At 43.8% G+C, this 23,346-nt stretch overlaps 1 protein-coding gene across 1 annotated transcript; it reads right to left on the minus strand.

Annotated features, from left to right (window-relative positions):
* On the minus strand, positions 1-23,346 carry phf12b (PHD finger protein 12b). The gene is made up of 15 exons (XM_080006806.1): positions 23,187-23,346; positions 22,761-22,942; positions 21,413-21,485; positions 20,715-21,159; positions 18,887-19,007; positions 15,182-15,314; positions 11,486-11,650; positions 11,138-11,281; positions 10,260-10,992; positions 9,324-9,443; positions 8,922-9,083; positions 8,708-8,803; positions 7,336-7,418; positions 1,947-2,085; positions 1-1,178 (listed from the first exon to the last, which is right to left on the minus strand). Exons 1-15 carry the CDS (start codon positions 23,250-23,252, stop codon positions 778-780), a joined length of 3,063 nt encoding a protein of 1,020 aa, XP_079862932.1. The 5' UTR covers positions 23,253-23,346; the 3' UTR covers positions 1-777.

The raw sequence follows: 23,346 nt of genomic DNA on the forward strand, positions 1-23,346 counted from the left end.
ACAGCAGACAAGCAGGTAGACAAGGAGTGCATTTATACAGAGCAGCATGAGGTGTTAAAACGAGTGCTAAAACCAGACGCTATTTACAGATGGACTATGGGTGGAGGAGAGGCAGGGGCAAAAAAACAAGACTGAAGACTTTTTCAACAAAACGTCAGTTACTCAACCAGTTCTTACAAATTCCAGGAAGGACTGTACAGTTAAACAAAACAAAGGAACAATAGAGGATATCTACATGAAAAATCCAATGTTTCTCAAACAGAGAGGCACTGAATTGTATAAATTTACATAATATACACACAATAGTGTAGAAGCATGTATGTTTTCATACATATATAGCTACCTGTGGTGCAAACACAGCAAAAAGAAATTATATTGTTTGACTTTGGTACTACAAAGGAAAAAAAAAAATTATAATTGTGCTAAATGAGCCGAATGACGAACAAAGTAATGTTACATCAAACATTACAACTATACTGGCAAAAAAAAATAAAAAATTAAATTGAGAATATATGTATATAATGGCGCTCAATGTTCTGATGGTCTTATTTGAACAGAAAGGTTAGTCATTAAAAAACAAAAAAAACAAGAGATTGTCAATAATACTTTAACTTCATGCAAAAAAGAACAAAAAATTACAAACCGTTAAAATAAAATGTTTTTTTCCCCTGTTGTCCAAGCTGTGAAGCTTTCCCTTCATCATGACTTAAAAGAAGGTGCCAAAGAAAAACAACAATTATAAAAAAATAAAATAAAAAGAGGGATTCCCTCTGCAGGCTATGGAACAGTACTGGACCCCAGCCCTGGCACTTGGAGGGAAAGGAGGGTGTCTTTGTCCATCCCGACCTCGGCACAAAGGGTGCCCGCAGTGGTGATGCGAGTAGCTGCGGATGTCACCGTCATGGTGGCATGGGCATCCTCTTTGGGCTGCTTCACTGCAAACTCTGTGACGCTGAAGACAAACTGCAGGCAGCCCAGTTTGATGTAGCTGCCATGGTGGAGCAGCGCCGTGCCCTCCCAGCCCGCACCACTTCCTCCGATCAGGCTGGAGCTGCTGGCCTTGCAGTTACATGCTAGGCCAGGGCGTCCCATCGGCTGGCAGCTCATCACCCCACCTGCCGGCATGGACGCGGCGGTAGAAACTGCCTGCTGCTCATTTTCCCTCTTCTTACTGCGTCCTGCCCTCACAAAAGAAATGAAAGCAATGTGAGGGGTTGCTTATGCAAATAACAACCATTGTGAAATGATTGTGCCCATACATGTTAAACCGGTATAGACCAACAGTACTTAACATGACTCACGGCGCGCTTGAAAATATCAAAAATGTTTGGCAGCTCGCATGCAACCACAAGTGACAGGCTAGTAAAAAAAGATTAAAATGAAATTAGTTTTTTGTTTTGTTTTTTAAATAGATGTTCATTAAATTATTATTAGTATATAACACTAATATTACCTTTGCTAGACCACTATGGGCCACAGATTGACAATCACTAGTGTAGACCAATGATTGTCAACAATGAAATTATGAAATTATACCGACCATGTGTTCATCAGAACAAGTGTCACTCCGAATGCGACAACTTTTCATAGTGATGCAAAGTTCAACTCTTTGATTCGGATCTAGGCTGTCTTCGATTTTCCGACACTTTGTTTATTTGATTAGGTAAGTTTAATGCGGTGAGCAAGAGAGAAGTTCCGGTGAACAAGGAATGAGCGCTAATTATTTTCAGTTATTGAATTGAAAATTCACTCATTTGCCAGAGTTGGTCCCCAGCGATTTAAAAGATAGCTAGAATTGATAGAACTAATCTAATCGCAAGTCGCAAGGTGTGCCATGGGATAAAAAAAAAGTGTAGGGTAAAAAGTGACCTCGTGGCAAGAAAAAAAAAGGATGGCAAACCCTGGTATGTACCATGTGTGTGTGGGGAGAGGAGAGACCGACTCACGGATAATGCCTTGCACTTTGGACACCAGGCCACTAGGCGGAGACGGCGAGGCTTTCTCTGAGAAGTCGCAGGAGTAGAGCACGTTGTCCACCGTGGTTCCGTGCTCACTGTAATTGAGCAGCTCATAATGTTTCGTGTTCTAGGAGGGAATAAGAGGTAACACATTTATCCAAGTGTCGATATTCCTCACCTTGATATAATTCCATTATGTTACAAGATGGGGTTGAAGAAGCTGGCAGCCTGTTTCAGCAGCTTCCATTTTTTTTTTTTTGTTATTATTTATAGGAGTTTTTATGGCAAAATAATCATGGACAATAGACGTTTTTACTTTTACACCGTTACACTACTTACAGGGACTATTTCAATTCCTGGCGGAAGGCGAGACCATGATTGTTTACTCTCTAGAACAGCCGATTGGCTGCAATGACTCAGCCAGCAATGGTTGTCAGCGAGTGGCCCACTGTACCGGAGGAAATACGGCATTGGATAAACAGAGTGGGGGTGAAGCGACAGATGAAGAAAAGGAGATATTAACCTGTGGTTGATGTGATGGCGTGAGCAGCCACACCTGACGCTCACTGGTTGGGCTAACGAGCAGCAGGTTTAAAAACCCCATCCACACACTCATTCAGGATAGCAGCTTGTGTCATGACATGTTCCATCTGCTCCTGGCTAGTTCCACCTAGCCTCAGCTCTACCATAAACTGGTGTTAACATCCCACCATTGTCTGTGTCTCTGTGCTGGAGGTCCCTGAAAACACCCCTTGGGTGGTGTGTGGTGGCGAAACAGCCACAGTATTGCCCAATGAGGGACTCCGGCACGGGGTAGGGACACAGAAGGGCCGCCTGAAGACACCCTGGAGCCATCAGTGGTTCAACGGGCGGCCCCAGCACCAACCCTCTCCCGACAGGCAGCAGCAGCACCTAGGGGGTCCGGCGGAGGACTGGGGGAGACGCAGCGCAGCCAACACCACCACAAGTAACCACTGCCAGCTAGCTTCTCTGCCTTGCAGCTATTTTCAGGGCCCTCCAGCACAGACACACAGACGACAGGGGTTGTTAGCCCCAGTTTATTGTAGAGAGAAGGCTAGGTGTAATTAGCCAGGAGCAGATTGAACATGTCATGACACTGGCTCCTCTCCAGAGTGTGTGTGGACAGGGTTTAAACCTGCCGCTCATTAGCCCAACCAATGAGCGTCAGGTGTGGCTGCTTAAGCAATCCTATCCACCACAACACTGTATCTACCTTCCATCATCATGGGCAATGTGAGATATCTGGGCAATAAGATGGCAGGTTATTCCTGACGCAAACACCACCATCTAGGGCTTCCTGACAGTGTGGGCAGACAGGATTCAACGTCAGTGCGGCAAAAAGCGAAGCGGGGGGGTTGCTGTATTTGTCAACAGGTGGTACAATCCTGGCCATACTCACGTGAAAGAAAGTGGCTGTAGCCCGGACATCGAACTTTTGCCCGTAGGACTTCGCTCATAATTTGCCACGTGAGTTCTCACATGTTATTGTTGTAGTCGCATATACACTACTCACAAAAAGTTAGGGATATTTGGCTTTCGGGTGACATAAATGTCAAAAGTTCACGCTACAGTGATATTATATCATGCCAGTAGGGCATTTAAGTAGAAGCATGCAATGGTGATTTCCTCATCTCAAACAATTTATTGAAACAAAAGCCAACAACACTGGCTGGTATACCACAACAAAAAATGTCAATGTCTCAATAACTTGTCATGTGCCTTTGAGCATCAATTACAGCTTGACAACGACGTTTCATGCTGTTCACAGCTCACCTTATTGTCTGCTGAGGCATGGCACCCCACTCTCCTTAAAGGGCGACCCTCAGGTCATTGAGGTTCTGGGGTACAGAGTTACGAGCCACTACACGGCAACTTAGCTGATCCCATAGGTTTTCTATGGGATTCAGGTCTGGAGAAAATGCAGGCCACTCCATTTGAGGTACCCCAGTCTCCAGCAGCCGTTCCCTAATGATGCGACCTCGATGAGCTGGAGCATTGTCGTCCATGAAGATGAACTTAGGCCTGTGTTGTTCAGGCAGGGGCACAATGACAGGATTAATGATGTTATTCAGGTAGTATGGGCTTGTGACTGTACCATTCACAAAGTGTAGGGCAGTTCTGCATTGACTAGACACATCTGCCCACACTGTAACACCACCACCAAAGGCTCGTCTATTGACAACAGTGGCTGATGCATAGCGCTTTCCTTGACGTCTCCAACATCGTTGGCGGCCATCATTTCTGCTCAACGTGAATCGACTTTCATCAGAGAACAGCACTGAGGCCCACTGGTCCCTCGTCCAGCGTAAATGCTCCCTGGCCCGTGCAAGACGATGATGCCTGTGCCTGGTGGTGTGATCAGATACCCTTGCAGGTCGTCCAGCACGCAGACCACGCTGATGGAAACGGTTAGGAATGGTCTGACGTGACCCTTGGGTGCCTCTCACCTCCCTTAAATGTGCCTGGAGTTGACTGGCATTCATCATCCGGTTCCGCAGGGCACTGTTCACAATGAAGGGCTCATCAGTGTGGGATGTGGCCAAAGGACGTCCACTTCTATGCCTTTCTGTGACTCTTCCAGTCTTTCTGTATCTCTGTTGCAACCTGCTGATGACACTCTGTGACACTTAGCTCAGTGGCCACTTCCCTCGTAAAACATCCTGTTTGAAGCCCCGCAATGGCGAGGTACTGTTGATCAGTTGCTAGTCGTCGTCTTGGTCTCATGATGTCAAAATGTGAACAGCATGATGAAGAGGACGGTTTAAATACCAATTCTAATTGAACCAGGAAATGTATTGGTCGATTCATGGATCAAACACCTGTTGTGAATTTTACTGTTCAGCTCCTTGTTAGAGAACGGCAAGTTGTGCAAAATGTACTGAAACATTGAACAGTTGGACATGTGCATTCAAAAGTTTAGAGAAGGTCAAATTAAGTTCACCTGTAAAGGTTATAGTGCATTTTAGGTTAATCCTGAAATTTCACTCAAAAGCCGAATATCCCTAACTTTTTGTGAGTAGTGTATATCCTACCCTCTGCTAACGTAGAGGCAGCATGTGAGATTATGCACACTGTTGTCACGAGACTACAGACCCAGCACCCCAGCGCATTCATTGCAATTTCCGGGGACTTTAACCTTTGTCACCCTGACAAAAACACTGGCAATGTTCTACCAGTTTGTGAAGTGCCCCACAAGGGACATCAAAACACTGGACCTGTTACATGCTAATGTGAAGGACATCTACAGCACTCCCCCGGCTATGCAGATCGGCCCACAACCTAGTCCACCTCAAGCCCATATCTGAGCCTCTAGTCCAGCAGCACTCTGACCACTCGGACTGAGGAGATGTACACAGGAGGCTGATGAGCTCTGCAGGACTGTTTTGAAACCACCGACTGGGAAGTTCTGAGAGTCACATGGGGAGGACACCATGGAACATAAGTGATAATACTAATACATACAATACTACTAACAATAATTGTCCCCCATCCTGATGAAAAGGCGGAGACGTGTGCAGACGTCTACAGTGATAAAATCAAGTTGTTCTCAGGCCTGTTTTTCACAGGGAAAAGCCAAGTTGAACCAAATGCAAACCGGCACTAGCACCAGCCCAGAACCAGCTCTAGGTTCGCATTGGTGGTAAGAGAAGCTGAAGGAGACAAGGGATGGTGCCCAATGTGGCCAGAACTTGGGACTTATTACCTTAAACCATTTTCTCACTTCGCAACTTCAGCCCCCCCCCCCATGATTCTGCCCCTCGACACCACAGCCTCAGCCAACAACTCCCCCACCACCCCCCACTCCAGTGACTTCCATCAGTACGGCTCAGGTGAAGAGAGCTGGGGAAACTCCGCACAAGGAAGGCTGCGGGCCCCGATGATGTGAGCCTGAGGGTGCTCAAAGTGTGCGCGGACCAGCTGTGTGGAGTACTCCAGTACCTCTTCAACCTGAGAATCAGTCTGGAAAAGTTCCCATCAATGTGGAAAACATCTTGCCTGGTATTGGTACTAAAGAAAAAGAACCCCAGTGTTCTGAATGCCTATAGACCAGTAGCCTTGACAACCCACATCGAAGACCATGGAAAGACTGGTGCTAGCACACACAAGGAAAGTGATGAAGACATCCTTGAACCCCTGCACTTTGCCTACTGCTGCAACCCGCTGGTGGCTCCAGGGCATCTTCAGCCAGCCCTTCTGTGTTCCTTCCCTGTGCCGGAGTTCCTTGTACAGGTGTCACTGTGGCAGTTTCAGGGCCCTCCAGCACATGGACAATGGGGTTGAGAAAAGTTTATTGTAGAAAATGGCTAGGTGGAATAGGCCCAGTGACCAAGCGACCAACCAACGAGCAACAGGTATTGGGCCACACTGATCCTGGGCCCCAATTAACTTGTCCCAGGACAGGTGTGGCTGCTCAAACCCCACCATACCTACCAAGCAGACATTCATGTGGATGATGCCATCATGTACCTGCTACACAGAGCTCACTCCCATAGATAAGGCTGGGAGAACTGTGAGGGTCATGTTCTAAGGAAGCAGGTGGACTCCATCGTTTCCTGGATTACGAACTACCTGACCAACAGGCTACAGTTTGTATGGCAGCAGTATGTGTGTCAGACTGGGTGGTGAGCAGCACTGGGTGGTGAGCAGCACTGGTGCCCCCCCAGGGAACAGTTCTGGCTCCCTCCTTCTTGCTCTCCTTCTATACCTTGGACCTGAGGCACAATAAAGATACTTGCCATCTGCCGAAGTACACGGACAATTCTGCTATTGTGGGAAGTCAGTGGAGGCTAGCAGACAGTAGAGTACTGGTGGACAGTTTTGTTAAGTGGTGTAAGCAGAACCACCTGCTACTCAACATCAGCAAGACAAGGGAGATGGTGGTGGACTTTAGGAGGACTGGGGTCCCCCTGTCCCCTGTTTCCATCCAGGGAGAGGGCATGGAGGTGATCCAGAGCTACAAGTACTTGGGGGTGCACTTGGACAAAAAACTAGACTGGTAATACAGATGTCCTATACAAGAGGGACCAGAGCCACCTTTATTTCCTGAGGAGGATCAGGACCTTTGGCGTGTGCAGGACTCTGCTGAACATGTTTCACGAGTCAGTGGTAAACGAGGGAGACACCAAGAGGCTAAATAGGCTTATTAGGAAAGTTGGTTCTGTTCTCGGTGTGCTATAGGACATTGTGTGTGTCAGGCGCACGCACACACGCGCACACACACCCACCTCTGATTACAGGACAACCCCGGCTCTACCTCCTGAGCCACCGTCACCCTGTATAGTCAAATGTTTTACAAAACTTCCACATCACAATACACACTTGCCCAAGTTAAGAAACGAGTGTACAAGCTCCTCACCTCATCATAGAAAATACAGGCGTGTTTCCCAGATATAAAGTTGCAACGACCGTAGTTTGTAAGGCACACATCCATGTCAGCGCCTAAGAAGAAGAAGAAAAATTGCAGAAAACCCAAGACCAAATATTACACAGTGGCAGATAGGATGTAACAAAATTCAAGATTCGATACGAGACAGTGGTGTAATGGTTCGGTATGTTTTCAATTTCTTTTTTTTTTTTAAATAATTAAAACGTAATAAATTATGATCTTTGTTGACTTTGAACAATGATAGAGCTATACCTGACCCATCTTCTAGGGGGTGTCTACTTAACAGCATATAAAACAAAACCAGCTCCTTATAAAACATTGAATGTAGTATTGTAGTTAAACAAATACAAACAAAATAAACTTTTGTTTTTATATAGAACTGTGTTTTTACTAAATTTTCCATAAGAAATATATATTAATTAAAAAAAAAGAGGTAAAATGTTTAGATAACAGAATTATCTTTATTCTTTGAAGCGTTAACTGACCAATCAGTCACAAGTGGTGGCCGCGGTAAGCTAAGCTGTTTACAAACGACAAAGTAATGAATGCTATGGCACTTTTTTCTTTGTCAGTCAGTGTGCATTACAATAACAGGATAAAAAAAGATAGAACCTTACAAATTGCACAGGGAAAAAATTTCACTAAGGAACTATAAATAAGGAGAATGATGAATATATTTTTATGTGTGAATCGCCTGCCCCAGGACAGTAACACAGCTCGCTGTGCCCCATTCATAGTTTAATTGACAGTAGAATCAGATTCAACTGAAAAAAAATCATATTCGGGTACAGCCCTATAAATAATGAAATAATCAAACACAATAGAAATCACCCATATGTATGTTAAATGGACTGTCCGTTGCGCACAGACCGGAAAGTTAGAGTGGACACAGCAGAGCAACTGAAAATTTCCCCAGAAGTCCTTGAACATAGCATGGAAGACAGCCAATAATAATAACAACTTAGCAATGACTGTGTCTATATTTCATATCGTCCTATAACTTTCACCAGCAAAAAAAATAAAATTAAATAAATATCTTCGTGGCGATGATAGTAATGCGCTCAATATTTAGGTCCAATGCTGTCAATAACTTGTGATATTGCCATTATCACAATGTTTTTTTAAATTATATTAAAAATAAGACCGGTATTATCGCGAATGGATTAGTCCAAAGAATTGTTCGGTTTGTAATGTGTACCAAACTGAAAGCCTCGTACCCAGTGGTTCAATACGAATAAGTGTATCGTTACACTCCTAGTGGGAGATATCCACACAATGATGAAGACCAAAACTCACGATTATGTGGCTGCACTTCAGGAGACAGGAAGTATGAAGTTCTTACCAGATCCTATGTACAGTGTCCTGTAACACATGCTGACTGCTTCCCCCTTCCCTGTGAGAGGGTAGAAGATCGCTCTGGCCTGTACCTTCCTCTGGTCTGTAAGGAAGTCACAAAACAACTCAGAGAACTACCAGGACACAGGTGAAAAAAATCAAGTTTGGAGAAGATAATAATAAAAATATAATAAGATAATATAAAAAAGCCTTTTACTGACCCTCAGGATGTGATGGCAGGGTTTTGGATGAGAGGTGTGCAGGGGGTAGAGGGGTTTCTCTGCTCTGAGATGTAGCAGGTCCTTTTGGAGGAAAGAGTTGCTGGATTCTCTGCCAGGCTAAAAGTTTCACCATCTCCGCATCCAGCTTGTCCAGCTCGATTGCTTTGGGGGATATATATAAATCAGAGGTTTAGGCTGAAGGTCTATATTATTGCAAAAAATAAATAAAATACTTTACACACTTGCATAAAAAAAATTCAAGAAATAATATTTTGAAAATGAATCAACATACAAAAGGATATTCTTGAATGCCTTCTAATCAAAATCAAGTGGTGCACTGTGTAGTTTAATAGACAATTTTTTATTTTTTTCCCCCCAATAAGGTGGGTCAGCATTCTTTACCGTCGCCTCCTTCCACGGTTGCTTTGATGCGATTTGATAGCTCAGCGATGGAGGAGAACGCACTGGGGAAGAGGGAGTCCACCACTCCTGGACCTTTCTTCAAATCGATGGTGGGATAACCTGCGGACAGTTCATATTGTATGTCTGGTGGCTGCTTGGGATGACGCGATTAGCTCTGAAACATGTTGCTTTTACCTTTGTGTCTATATATGTTTATTATCTTTTGTATAGTAGTTGAAAGGCCTTTTGACTATTGTCAGCCATTTTCTGGTAAACCTGCCATACATCCATGAACCACAAGAGGGAGCTTAAGATTGTGTGAAATTCAGAAGGACATCCAAACAAGCAGCACACAAGGCTCTCCACTGTGTAGAGAGAACTTCCCCAGTAGCAAAGGAAGGATTAGATGACATGATACCAGTTATGAGACACAGGAGATAGAAAGATATTCACACTTTCTGTAATACACATCAATTATTAAAATAGTGTCTCTCCCTCGAGGCCTTAATGGATGTGCAGTATTTTGTCCCCATGATCAGGCTGTCATTTTTGACCGTTTGCATTTAGGATGCGTGTCACCAAAACATGGAATTTATTTATTTACTTTTATTATTAATAAGTGTTTGAATGGTTCTGAATGACAAAGTGCAGCAGTTGCAAAGGACAGTTTTAGCCTACACTCCATTGATAAATGCATCACTCAAAGATTTTTTTTTTTTTGTCAATTTTAGGTGGCAGGTGCTACAATGACAGTGGTTCCCTTTCATTTCAATAGGCAAGAATTGCATGCCACATGTGCAAGTATAGAAAATCAAAAAAGTATCCAGACATGGTGATGGGCATTAGCCAAATGTTTTAAAACAATCACCAATTGCAATGTTTACTTTTATTATAATTTCAATAAAAACCCAAATCATACTCCAAACAATTCCATACCCGATGGCGTTGGCGACGTCAACCCCAGCTTAGTTGCCATGTGCTCCTGGGTAACTTTCGGTGGCGGGGGTGCTGAATGGCCACTGCTGGTGATTGACAGGGGCTTTCTGTCGCTGCTTGGGCACTCCGACTTAAGTTCAGGTTGAGTTGTGTGGTTCTGTTGTGCCATGTGGAGGCGCGCTGCTGGGGGAGTTGAACAGTCTTTTTGTACACAGGTCTCAGCACGCTCACCCTCGCTTTTAATGGTGCCCCCACCTATGTGGTTGGCCAGACCAGGGGGGGTGATGGAGGCAGAGTCTTGGGGCACAGTGTGGGGCTTGGGCCGGAGCTCCCTCTGCCTGTGAGAGTCTGGGGCACTGTTTGAGTCTACGGGCCCGTTGGCCTTGGGAAGCGGTCGCTGCTCTGCCAGCGACCCATTGGGTTTCCGACAATTTGTACAGCTGGTCACAATGCAGTTACAGCTATTCAGCTCTGCCGTGGGGCCTTTGACTATAGCGGCCCCTTGGAGGTCTTCGTGTACGCTACACAACTTTGAACAAGGGCTGGGGGATGCAGTCCTTTCTGAAGGGTCTCGAGATTTCACCTCCTCCGACGCAACAACAGGTTTGACATTACCTTTCTGTGAGTCCAACTCGCCCGATAACACTGAAGTGGGTAATGGAGATGAAGCCTTTTGCTTCATGAACAGGTGCCGCATAATGCTGCACTGTAAGGAAACTACATTTTGAAGCCACTGTTTGACAGAGAGAAAAAAAAAATTGTGTTTTGGTTTTGTTAATAATTGCTGGAAATTGTAATGAGAAATTGTAGAGCTGACTATAATTGCATCAGCGTTAAAAAAAAATTTAAATAGCAATAATCGTTTTTGCCATCTTTACCTCTTGCTGCTCCGTCTCTGTGGTGAAGTGCTTGGGGTGTGGCTGCTCTGGAACCCCACTACAGACCACCTCTGACTGGCGGAGCCCTGCAGAAGCCAGCATGGGAGGCGGGTTCTGGTACTGAGACTTGATGGCATCAGGAACCTGAGTTCAAAAGGAGGGTTTCTCAGAACAATGAACGCCACAAGTGGAATATTCTTAACATGTGGCAGATCAACACAGATTGTTAACTTTAAGGGTTTTACAATGGTTTGAGGATAACTCAATGTCAGACTAAGTGTTCCATGATGTCACACTAAGGGTTCTACAATGTCACACTAAGGGTTCTCCAAGAGGCAGACAGTCAACCTTGATAGTCTTTTTGTTTTGCTGGTGAGGAATGCGTCGGTTGGGCGTGTTTTGCCGATGGACCCGGCGCAAGAAGTCGACCTTGACGGCGTGCTGGGACATCCTATCCTGAAACTGGTCAAAGAGCTGGCAGCGGCTGGACAGGCTCAAACTCCTCTGGTTCAGCTAGACAACAGTAAGACAACACGTCAGTCTTGCACCTAATACAGATTATTGATTTAAGCCCTGGTTATACCAGCATGATGATAGCGATATTTTGTGGCAGAATAAATTCATTCCAATGTGGTAGAGTGGATTGGTGGATTTGCTGTGAAGCATTCACGCAGAGTTTAATTTTGCTAAGCTTTGACATGTGATTTGCAGTGAGTCAGTATATTGTGTGATTATATGAACTATATGTCATACATTTGTGTTTATATTTCTATTTGGCGATAACCAAAGACATGGCTTCGGAAATCTTTGGAAGTTCAAAGTGCCATTTTCAGTTGTGACTGGGGCCAATCACCCATTACATCTTGGACTTAGCACTGCTAAGTCATTTAGACATATTTGGCTTGCAGTTTCATGTTCTCGGATGTGTTGCGTTTCTAGATTTTGGCAGCACAAGCTCGCTACATTTTTTGCTGAGTGTCTCATCAGGGCAGTGACACTTTCCCAATACCAAAACTAGGAATGGGTTTTATCAATACTTCTACTCTTATCGATACCACTTCTCAATCCGGTGCTTTGTCAATACTTATTTTTGAGAGAGAAAAAAAATGATAATTATGAACAGAATTGACATTGGTTTAGATCTTGAACTCTGTGAAGCATTTATTTGGGCTGTAATCAGAGGTTGGTAATTGGCCATTTCTGAGGCTGGAAACTCAAAACATATCCTCTACAGCAGAGGTAACTCTGGGTCTTCCATTCCAGTGACAGTCCTCACGAGAGCCAGTGTCTCCGTGGTGCTTGATAATCGCTTTTCTTTACTTAGTTCTAGACATAATATGGACTACTACAGTACAGACAAAATAATAGTCTTTTACCAAATAGGGCTATTTCACAAAGTTGTCATCAACACCAAGGATGGCTACAATGAAGAATCTAAAATCTAGAATCTGAAAAAAAAAAAAGAAAAAGAGTTGACCCTTTCATCGGTACAGTGTGAGAGCAGAGCACAGCCCCACAACTCAAAAAAGGGCTGGCTATTACTATAAGACGATCGGGGTGCATTTTGCGCACCTGCCTTCCTCCCCGACCAACGAAAGACGAGCCTGCGATTGGCGCGCCAAAACAGTGTTTTTATTTTGGATGTAGGTTATTTTATTTTATGTCTGCTTATGGAACGAAAACCATGTGTAAAGGGGACACTTTTATCGTGATTCTCCCTCAATCACCTCCTCTCCATGCATTATGAGCAGAAAATAATCTTAACGAATCATGTCCCACCCCCCCACTGTTTACAGTTGTTTTCGAGGATTGGGGCACGGCGATCGGGGCGCTTGGAGAGCCATGCTCGTGTCTGAGTCCAGACAATTCAAACAAATACATATATCTGATTCCTCTTATTTATATTTCCCCATTGAAATGTTATCTATGTGCATTTTGTAAGCTTCTGTTTTATCTTGTTATTGTGATGCACACTGACTGACCAAAAAATTAAAAAAAAATAAAAAAATCTCATTCTACTGACGGGTTTAAGACTGATGATTTGACTCGTCGACTTTCAAGGGGCAACCGATTCCCTTGGTGTTGTAAAACATTAGAAAAGTGAATGCATCTGCTTTTCAAATTCTAACAACATAGGCATTCAAAGCAGGTATATTTAGGAAAAGTCACAGCAGGATTAAAATAGGGCTCACATACTGTGTCGGAAAGGAGAGATGCAGACTTCAAAGAAATTGACTGTAACTCGCTTAAAGTGGACCCATTATGCTGCTTTTTACAGGCCCCCAAAACATCCACAAACTGAGGTACCCAAAAGAGCAAAAGGTTTGCTGAAAAGTCCACTCAGATTAACCATTCTAAACATGCCTCTAAATCCATTGTTTTCCTGACGCTCTGCTTAAGTGGGAGGAGTCAGCCTCCCGAGACCATGCGTTCTGTGAGCCAATGGGGTTGAAGCACAAGTTCTGGGTTCCTTCAGCCAATGGGCTTGAGCTTCACTCCGGGTTCTGTTTAATTTAGACTGTAAACTTTCACTGATTTCACCTTATCAGTAAACTAAAATCTGTTTCTGAACAAATTTGAGACAAAAAAAAAAGCAATCCAGTTGTTGAATCCTCACTCATATTAGATTAACAAGGCCCAATTTAAAGGTTTGTTCCAACTTTCACCGCGGTGTCTGAAGCAGCACAGAGCACCGCGGGATACAGTGGGGCTTGGGGCTTTTATTCAGTTACGGAAATGTCGGAAAACAAAATAAATACTTCTATGGTTTTGTTTTGAGAAACAGTAACTGAACATGGACACACACCTGCAGCCCTTGGAGCACCACGGGATACGGTGGGGCTTGGCGCTTTTTGGGTTTCACTGAATTACAGAAATGTCGGAAAATAAAAACATCTAGCCGCAACCTATAGTATAGTTTACCTGACACACACACACACACACACACACACACACACACACACACACACACACACACACACACACACACACACACACACACACACACACACACACACACACACACACACACACACACACACAGTTGGTTTTAATTCCTCTTTTTAAAAGATTTATGGTGGTCTCTGCAGCCAACAACAGAGCACTTCCCATGATAAGCTCTTAGCTTCGATATTAGCGGGTCCAGTGGTGCTTGAGCCATGGGTGGAGTAAATCAGATGGGGGCATTCTATTTAGAATAATGCCCTTGGTGACGTGTAGGAAGGCAACAATGTTGAACAGCTTGTTTCACCACGTCTCCTTAATTAGAACACTCATAAAAACTCACGAGTTGTCTTATTTCACAGTTTGTGCGTTAGTAGGCCCATCAGAGACCCAAATGTACGTGCACATCTTGAATGTTTTTTTCATTTAAGACCATGGACAAAAGTTCCTTAGTTTGTGTTTTACAGAATAAATAGAAAGCAAATTTGTTGATCCAAAAAAATGATCCAATCCATGACTCAGAACCATGATACGATCCGAACCATGAGTTTTGTGATCCATTGGACCCCTCCTTTTAAGTGTGCCTGTAGTTCAGCATCTACAACTTGACAGACTTGTCTGATTGGCTGTTGTATTTTCAGAAACCCATCACTGCATAGTGATGGGCTGTAAAAATTGTGTGTTTGCTGTGTAGATTAGGAAGCAACCAAAGGGAAAATATTGAAAAACGCCTCTTTAACTTTATCATCGTCATAGAGTTTAATTTGAATGGCATGCGTTTTCCGCATTCTGTCCAAAGCCATTTTAAAGCTGTCGTTGACAAGGCAACTCATTTGAGTCCTTCACATTCCCCTCCCGCTTGCTCAGGGCTGAGCCATCTACCCCAGAGAGTCTCAATAAACAGGGTGGGTGACGGTATGACTTTGAAAGCTCATTTAGGCAGAATATTTCTGAGTAACATTGTGAGTATTTTAAATTGTATTGTAGAGTTTATACATGTATTACAGATTTTTTTTATGAGATTTGAACTGTGATGGCAAGGATTTTGCCTCACTCGCAGAAACACTTAAAATATATTGGGAAAGGTTGGAAGTCTCTTACCACTAAGTGCTCAATGTGATTAGGGCACATCCATTTGCCTGCAGGCAAGGCAGTGAGGGGCGGGTCCAGACAGTCCATATGGAATAGCAGGGGACAATAGTCACACTGGATTAGTGGGGCATACCTGCAACTCCTGAAAGAGTAAATTAAAAGCAGACGAAGAAGCATTTAGAGGACAGACAAGCATTGAATCAGAGTAAGTTATCCTAGATCAGCTTATAATCACCCTTTGCATGCCAATATACACTACTCACAAAAAGTTAGGGATATTCAGCTTTCGGGTGAAATTTCAGGATGAACCTAAAATTCATTATAACCTTTACAGGTGAACTTAATTAGACCTCTAAACTTTTGAATGCACATGTCCAACTGTTCAATGTTTCAGTACTTTTTGCACAACTTGCTGTTCTCTAACAAGGAGCTGAACGGCAAAATTCACAACAGGTGTTTGATCCATGAATCGACCAATACATTTCCTGGTTCAATTAGAATTGGTATTTAAACAGTCCTCTTCATCATGCTGTTCACATTTTGACATCATGAGACCAAGACGACACATAACAATTGATCAACTGTACCTTGCCATTTTGAGGCTTCAAACAGGATGTTCTCAGAGGGAAGTGGCCACTGAGCTTAGAGTGTCACAGAGTGTCATCAGCAGGTTCCAACAGAGATACAGAGAGACTGGAAGAGTCACAGAAAGGCATAGAAGTGGACGTCCTTTGGCCACATCCCACACTGATGACCGCTTCATTGTGAACAGTGCCCTGCGGAACCGGATGATGAATGCTACTCCACTCCAGGCACATTTAAGGGAGGTGAGAGGCACCCAAGTGTCACATCAGACCATTCCAAACCATTTACATCAGCGTGGTCTGCGTGCTGGACGACCTGCAAGTGTACCTGACCACACCACCAGGCACAGGCATCATCGTCTTGCATGGGCCAGGGAGCATTTACGCTGGACGAGGGACCAGTGGGCCTCAGTGCTGTTCTCTGATGAAAGTCAATTCACGTTGAGCAGAAATGATGGCCGCCAACGATGTTGGAGACGTCAAGGAGAGCGCTATGCATCAGCCACTGTTGTTACCAGACGAGCCTTTGGTGGTGGTGGTGTTACAGTGTGGGCAGGTGTGTCTAGTCAATACAGAACTGCCCTACACTTTGTGAATGGTACAGTCACAAGCCCATACTACCTGAATAACATCATTAACCCAGTCATTGTGCCCCTGCATGAACAACACAGGCCTCATTTCATCTTCATGGACGAAAATGCTCCAGCTCATCGAGGTCGCATCATTAGGGAACGGCTGCTGGAGACTGGGGTACCTCAAATGGAGTGGCCTGCACTTTCTCCAGACCTGAATCCCATAGAAAACCTATGGGATCAGCCGAAAAGGCCGTGTAGAGGCTCGTAATTCTGTACCCCAGAACCTCAATGACCTGAGGGCCGCCCTTCAAGAAGAGTGGGGTGCCATGCCTCAGCAGACAATAAGTTGACTTGTGAACAGCATGAGACGTCGTTGTCAAGCTGTTATTGATGCTCAAGGGCACATGACAAGTTATTGAGACATTGACATTTTTTGTTGTGGTATACCCACCACTGTTGTTGGCTTTTGTTTCAATAAATTGTTTGAGATGAGGCAATGACCATTGCATGTTTCTACTTAAATACCCTACTTTCATGATATAATATCACTGTAGCGTGAACTTTTTACATTTTCCATAAATTTTACCCGAAAGCCAAATATCCCTAACTTTTTGTGAGTAGTGTATGTTTATTTACTGTCAGGATACAATGTGCATTCCTTGCAAATCACTCTAAATAAATAAATTGTTAAATTGTTGTTGTTTTTCCTTTAATGCCCAATTGACTACATTTGCATGGACACCAAAGGTACAACCACTTCCATTAGACATGCTTAAAAAATATATACTGCCCTTCATGCAATTAAAAAAAATAAGAGTATGGAATCTGTTATCTAATTTTTATACTTGCGTAACTTCAGCAGCTAACGCCATAACCACCTCATCCACCGTATTTATTTCATTTAGTCAGGATACTCATGATTACTTGCCACATGATTATTCTTCTGTGTTGCATGACATCAGTCAAGCTTACAAAATAAAGACAATTATTTTGTCCTGATGAGTTGAGCACAATATTTTCCATGCGTGAGAAATCTGCCCACCAGCCATAGGCAGTATTTGTTTTGTAATTTTTTCACTATTGTGGAATTACTCACAAGATTATCCATTAATTATTTAAAAAATACAAAGAAATTAAGACATTGGTATTCTAAAACAAAAAAGGGTCTTAAATATGTAGTGAGACACTGTTCCGATATTCAAAACACTATGTAAACCTTTAAAGTAACGGTGGACTTCAATCTTTATTCAATGGTTCTATATAATTATAACCATATTAAGAAGGTGATATTTAATGGGGAAACAAAACTTTTATTTAACGTGTTTTTCAAAGTTTGTCTTGCTTTAAAGGTAAACACTACAATTATCAATAACTTGACTCAAGTCTCAACTTTTTTTTTTTTTTTTTTTTTTTTTTTTACAGTTCGGTTCTTGTACGCTTGTTTGCTGCGCTCGTCAAATGAGCGTCGCCTGGCTCTGCCGGCCATACAGCCACGGCAATCCAGGCTATTCTCATTTGTAGTTCCACGTTGGTGGAATGAGCTGCCAAAAATGACCAGAGCGGGGACCTCCCTCTCTGTCTTTAAGAAGCACCTGAAGACCCAGCTCTTCAGTGAGTACCTCCTGTCCTAATCTACAATTACTTAGCACCACCTTGCAGTATTTATTGTTACACCAATGTTGTTGTTACACTAATCTCTGTCGCAATGTAGCTGAATGCTATTCTCCCTTGTAAGTCGCTTTGGATAAAAGCGTCTGCTAAATGACTAAATGTAAATGTAAATGTACGGATGTTCCTGTTCGAGCGCTCTCTGCTTCCTCATGTTTCAGGTGAGCCTTCATGTTGCGTTTATCCGCTGGGGTTTGGTATCTATAACAGTTGACCCTACCCGATACACATTGCGGCAATCTGCCCCCAACCACTTTAATCTTTTAAAAACCCTTTTTTGTTTTAGAATACCAATGTCTTAATTTCTTTGTATTTTTTAAATAATTAATGGATAATCTTGTGAGTAATTCCACAATAGTGAAAAAATTACAAAACAAATACTGCCTATGGCTGGTGGGCAGATTTCTCAGGCATGGAAAATATTGTGCTCAACTCATCAGGACAAAATAATTGTCTTTATTTTGTAAGCTTGACTGATGTCATGCAACACAGAAGAATAATCATGTGGCAAGTAATCATGACTAAATGAAATACATACGGTGGATGAGGTGGTTATGGCGTTAGCTGCTGAAGTTACGCAAGTATAAAAATTAGATAACAGATTCAATACTTTTATTTTTTTTTAATTGCATGAAGGGCAGTATATATTGGTTGGTTCAACTTTTTCAACTGGAAACACTCAGAGGCCACACAAACAAAAATGCGGAGCTCCCTGAAAAAAGTACAATCTATCAATACTGTATATACACAGTTTTTTTGTTTTTTTTAACAAATGGAAAATTGCTTGACAACAGGTCAACCGTACCACACAAGATGTTTGACAATGGCCCAAATCAAGTTAATGTCGAGTCCGGTCCAATTTGAATCAATAGGTTTGAAGGACTTACCTGCTGCAGAAAAAGCACACTTTGACTGGCAGAGGGACCAGGCCATTGGAGTCCAACTCGTGCTGAGGCCTTCGGAATGGCTTTCCAAGCAGCTCATCTTTTTTCCTCCTTTTACTACTGCCTACAGGGCCAAATAGACACATCACAGAAAAAAATCAAAACATTGCTTACATAGTTTTATTGCAAAAGATTTGCGCCCATATGCAGAGGTTGAAAATGTACACACACCCACACCCTACAAACGCCCCAAAACTCCCATTTAGGGATCAACCCAAGATGCGTGGATGTCCACTGCCACAGAACCCAAGATGTGTGGATGTCCACTGCCACAGAACCCAAGATGCATGGATGTCCACTGCCACAGAATCTTGCCTTTAGAGCACAGTGGAGCATGTAGACCACGATCACTTTCAAGGTATGGAAAACAAAAATAATGAGTTTTATAATCGCATCTTAGCACCCTGAAAAGAAATAGAGTCACAGGGTGCTCGAAGATTCCCCACCCCTACTCTCAGTAGACAGTAATCAAATGGCTACCGTACCTCAGTGTACGGGTCCGGTGGTGTCACGATTCTGATTCAAATTCAAAGCGACCGTTCCATTTCGGACTTCAAAATCAAAGGAGGTTGGCGATCCTCCCACGTTTTTTTGTGGGTAATATTGTCCGACATGGTCGCCATATTGGGACAGTCAAGAGCCGCCGGTAAACAAATGCACTGTGCGCTGGGGGTTGCAGGGCCCTCCGCATAGTTGACTGCGGCTCACCCAACTCTGAACCAACTTTCATGAAATTTGGTTCAGAGTTGGGCAAGCTGCGGTCAGCTCTGCCAAGATGTCCGATGCCCTCTACCCCTCAATGCACACTGCATCCACCCACCAGCGGAACGACAGAGCCAATCACGTTTTAGTACATTTAGAAGACCAGCGTTCCCCTTTGGCAAAAATAGTGTCTGCCTTTTCTGGGATTATTTTGGAGAGTGACTTGAAGGTAGTGCAATAAGTAACTTATTGTTTATTGTTATAAAGGCTAGTTTTGAAAAAGCTCTAAACTCTTTAGGTGTTTTGTTAAAATATTCTCATTCATTATTATTTATAATTGTTATTATTCAAATAAAAAAGTTACTTATTGAGAAACAAGTACTTTTTATTACAAATCAAGACTCCATAGTCTTTACCAACTGCATACAGTAGCTGTTAGAGCTGAAAAAAAATGTGTTTAAATTGAAAGTCATATTTAATTCTGGATTTGGAGACTCATGACACCCCTAGGAAATAAACAGCTTTATTTCACGACGAATGGCTGTACCAGCTCACATAAACATGTCACTTCTAGCCAAGTACGGCTTTGGCAAAAGCTTGATTGATTGATTGATTTATTTATTTACTTTTGGTGGTAAAAAACATTATTGGTCCAAAATGTATGGTGGTGATTAGAATTGATGTATTGCAGAAGGGAAGGCCATAGAAAGACACCAAATAGCTAGAAATGCAAAAATGACTTGGGACGGCCTTTAAATTATTTCCTATTTCCTGGTGTTTGGCAGGTAATTTAGAACAAGTCCAGGAAATGTAAAGCCTGCTGACAAAAAAGGTCCATGATGATATAGCACGATAACTAAAAAATTAAATTTTATAATAATAAAAGTTAAATAATTTGATTTACCTACATTATTTTGCACACAAAACGGTTTACAGATGTGCATGAGGAAGTGTGTGTGTGTGTGTGTGTGTGTGTGTGTGTGAGAGAGAGGGGGCATTTGCCATCTTTTTGTTGCTTTGAGTGCTTGACCTCGTCATGTTCCCGAAAAAGGTTAAAAGGTCAGTATACCTGGCAGTGCAGTGGTGCAAGTCAGCTCGTTGGGCAGCTGAAACTGGGTGGGATTTCGTTCCATAGCAGCAGCAATCAGCAACTGAAATGGTCTTTTCAGCAGGCGGGGAGGGGGGACACAAAGGCTGGAGCCCTCCAGCTCAGAGCCCTGGGCTTCCTCCTCTGCCTCCACCATCTCCTCCTCTCCGTCATTCTGCTCCTCTGATGGGGTTGGGGTGGAGGAGGTGTTGGAGGTGGGTGTGCCAGGCCGACTGCTGGGCCTGCTGCTGGTCCGGCGATCCAGGAGGCGGACTTGAGCCACCCTCAGACCGGGCCCCGCAGCGCCAGCCCCTGGGGGCAGGCCATCCAGACGCAGAGGCCCAGCATTTAGCTCCAGCTCTACAGCTGGTGATGTTGAGCACTTGGACATGACTCTGTCCGGTAAGCCGTTCGTCTGCTCTCGTTTCTGTGCAAGGGGAAAGGTAAAAGCGACGGAGGAGGCATTAAATCTGTGGCCACAGTGATTATTATGGGTGGTTACAATGAGACGCATTTATTAATCCCAGTCGGGAAATTCAATGAAGAAACAGTTACTTTTAATAGGGCTCCTATAACCATTTATAAGAAGAATATTCAAATAAGAAAATAAGGAGCTGCCAAACAACTACACAAGAAACACAATCTAGAGATGTATACAACAGGAAATACATGCTGATCACCTTTTTTCGAACATTACAGCGATGACACATCCACTCCCCGGGGGGAAGCATTTCTTCGCTTAGAGGTGGGTTGCTGTAAAAGAGAGCCATGAATTGTGATGACAGCCATTGTTCACGAGAAGCTTCTTTACACACACTGGATTTATAGACAATTCTTAAATATATATATAAAAAAAATAAAAATCACTCATTACATAAGCAACCCATACATCTAAAGCTACGTCATCATGTCTTCCGCATTCCTGTAGCCAAATATTAGGCATTACAAATAAAGTTACTACAACTACAAGTTCTTGAATTAAATGTCAACGTTAGTAGGAGACCGCTTCTAAATTATGTTTTACACCTTGTATATACCTTTTCGTGCGCTTGTAAATCACTACAATAGCTCTGCCTCCATCTAGTGGGAAAATAATACAACTGCAAAGAAAACGCCAGGGTTTACGTGAAACCACAGCTTCCACAAGGATGTTAGGCACAACAAAGCCGAACCCAGGCCGCGCTTCTACTAATTCAACACTGCCGCGCCATCTTTCAACATTCGCAGATTGAGAAATCTATCATACTTACACTCTATATTATCATCCGGGTCCGGTGCGTTGTGTACATAGAGACCCTTTGCAAAGCGGCGCGGTGGGTCTGCCAGCTCGACGGACCCACCTTATAAATCCCAATAAAGACATAATGCAGCATCTCCGACCATGAGCGGTGAGTGAATGCCCCGTTGCATTCACACAGTTATACGCGTTGAAAATAAAGGCTGGTAAAATGGCGGTGGAATGGGGAGGTCGCCATATTGTAAACAGAGGCAGAGAAGCAGCGGCAGCCTCGCCACCATTTTTTAAGGAGGCGGCGGGTCGCGCAGGGCGGGTGAGAGCCTCCGTTGCAGTCGACAGCCCGCGAAACGTTCCACCTCTGAGCCTCCAAGCCCACGGAACACACACGGTCCCTCCCAGTATCCGTCGCTCCCGGCCGGGTGGAACGGTCTCCCGTTGTCTATGAACCCTTTTCGTAGCAGACATTTTGATTCACCGCTTAAGGATAAACGCAGCCGTTTGACAGCCTAATTGAAACGGACCGTCAACACGGGTTATTGACAACAGCTCTACGCGTAATAAAATGCATGTCGTGTGAAAACGACCCATTGTGATATTGCTGGACCGAGGTTCCACAGCTTTTTTTTTTTTTTTTAAATAACGAGTCTGACTAAATAATACCCTCCAAGCATCACGGATATGCTTCGGTGTCACTTGAATTGCCATAGTGCGAGCACACACACACACACACGTAGCGGAGGGCTGACTGTACTTGTTTTTTTTTGTTAAAGATCATTTCCATGCAAACGTACCAGCACTGGAGGTGGAAGGCCGCGGGGCAATGGTCGCAGCAGAGCAGATCCCCCCCCTCCCGGCAGCTGTCGCAGGTGTCGTGGTTGGTGGCTCTGCCGCTCCTCCGCACGTCTCGGACCAGCCTCCGGCTCCGCTTGTCCACGTCCTCGGACTTGGGGGGCGCCAGCAGCGTTTGGATTTGCTGCGAATCGAAACGTTTCCACGTATTAAAAACAAGTAGGGGGCGCGTCGCGTTGACGGGTTTTGTTCGGGGAAAGAATGACTTATCCGTATGCCGGTTTGAGCGTCAAAACTATACGTAACGTACGGTGTCGCGGGACTGGAGATCGTTTTCATTTCACAATAATAACGGCATCGCGAAAGGCAAACATTAGCTTTGTGGGTAGAAAGCCATCTCGCTAGGCCTACCAGCTCAACAGACTCACCTCCATTAAGCCCCCAGAGGTATCCAAGTCGTAGACGATCGTTGGGGTCTCCATTTTGTCCCACATTCATCCAGGAGTAGTACGATGCAAAAAAAAACAATTTGCGGTATCAGTGACAACGGTGGCACGGGGCCACGAGAGCGAAATTCGGGTCTTTAAA

This window comes from Zeus faber (genome assembly GCF_960531495.2).
Source record: "Zeus faber genome assembly, chromosome: 9".
Lineage (NCBI taxonomy): Eukaryota > Metazoa > Chordata > Actinopteri > Zeiformes > Zeidae > Zeus > Zeus faber.

Excerpts from the sequence above, each read along its gene's own strand:
- phf12b (XM_080006806.1), bottom strand. The coding sequence starts at position 23,252 with ATGTGGGACAAAATGGAGACCCCAACGATCGTCTACGACTTGGATACC. Across the intron at positions 21,486-22,760 it reads GCCTTCCACCTCCAGTGCTG|CAACCCACCTCTAAGCGAAG; the intron begins GTACGTTTGCAT and ends TCTCTTTTACAG. Across the intron at positions 9,444-10,259 it reads GACGTCGCCAACGCCATCGG|GTTATCCCACCATCGATTTG; the intron begins GTATGGAATTGT and ends AACTGTCCGCAG.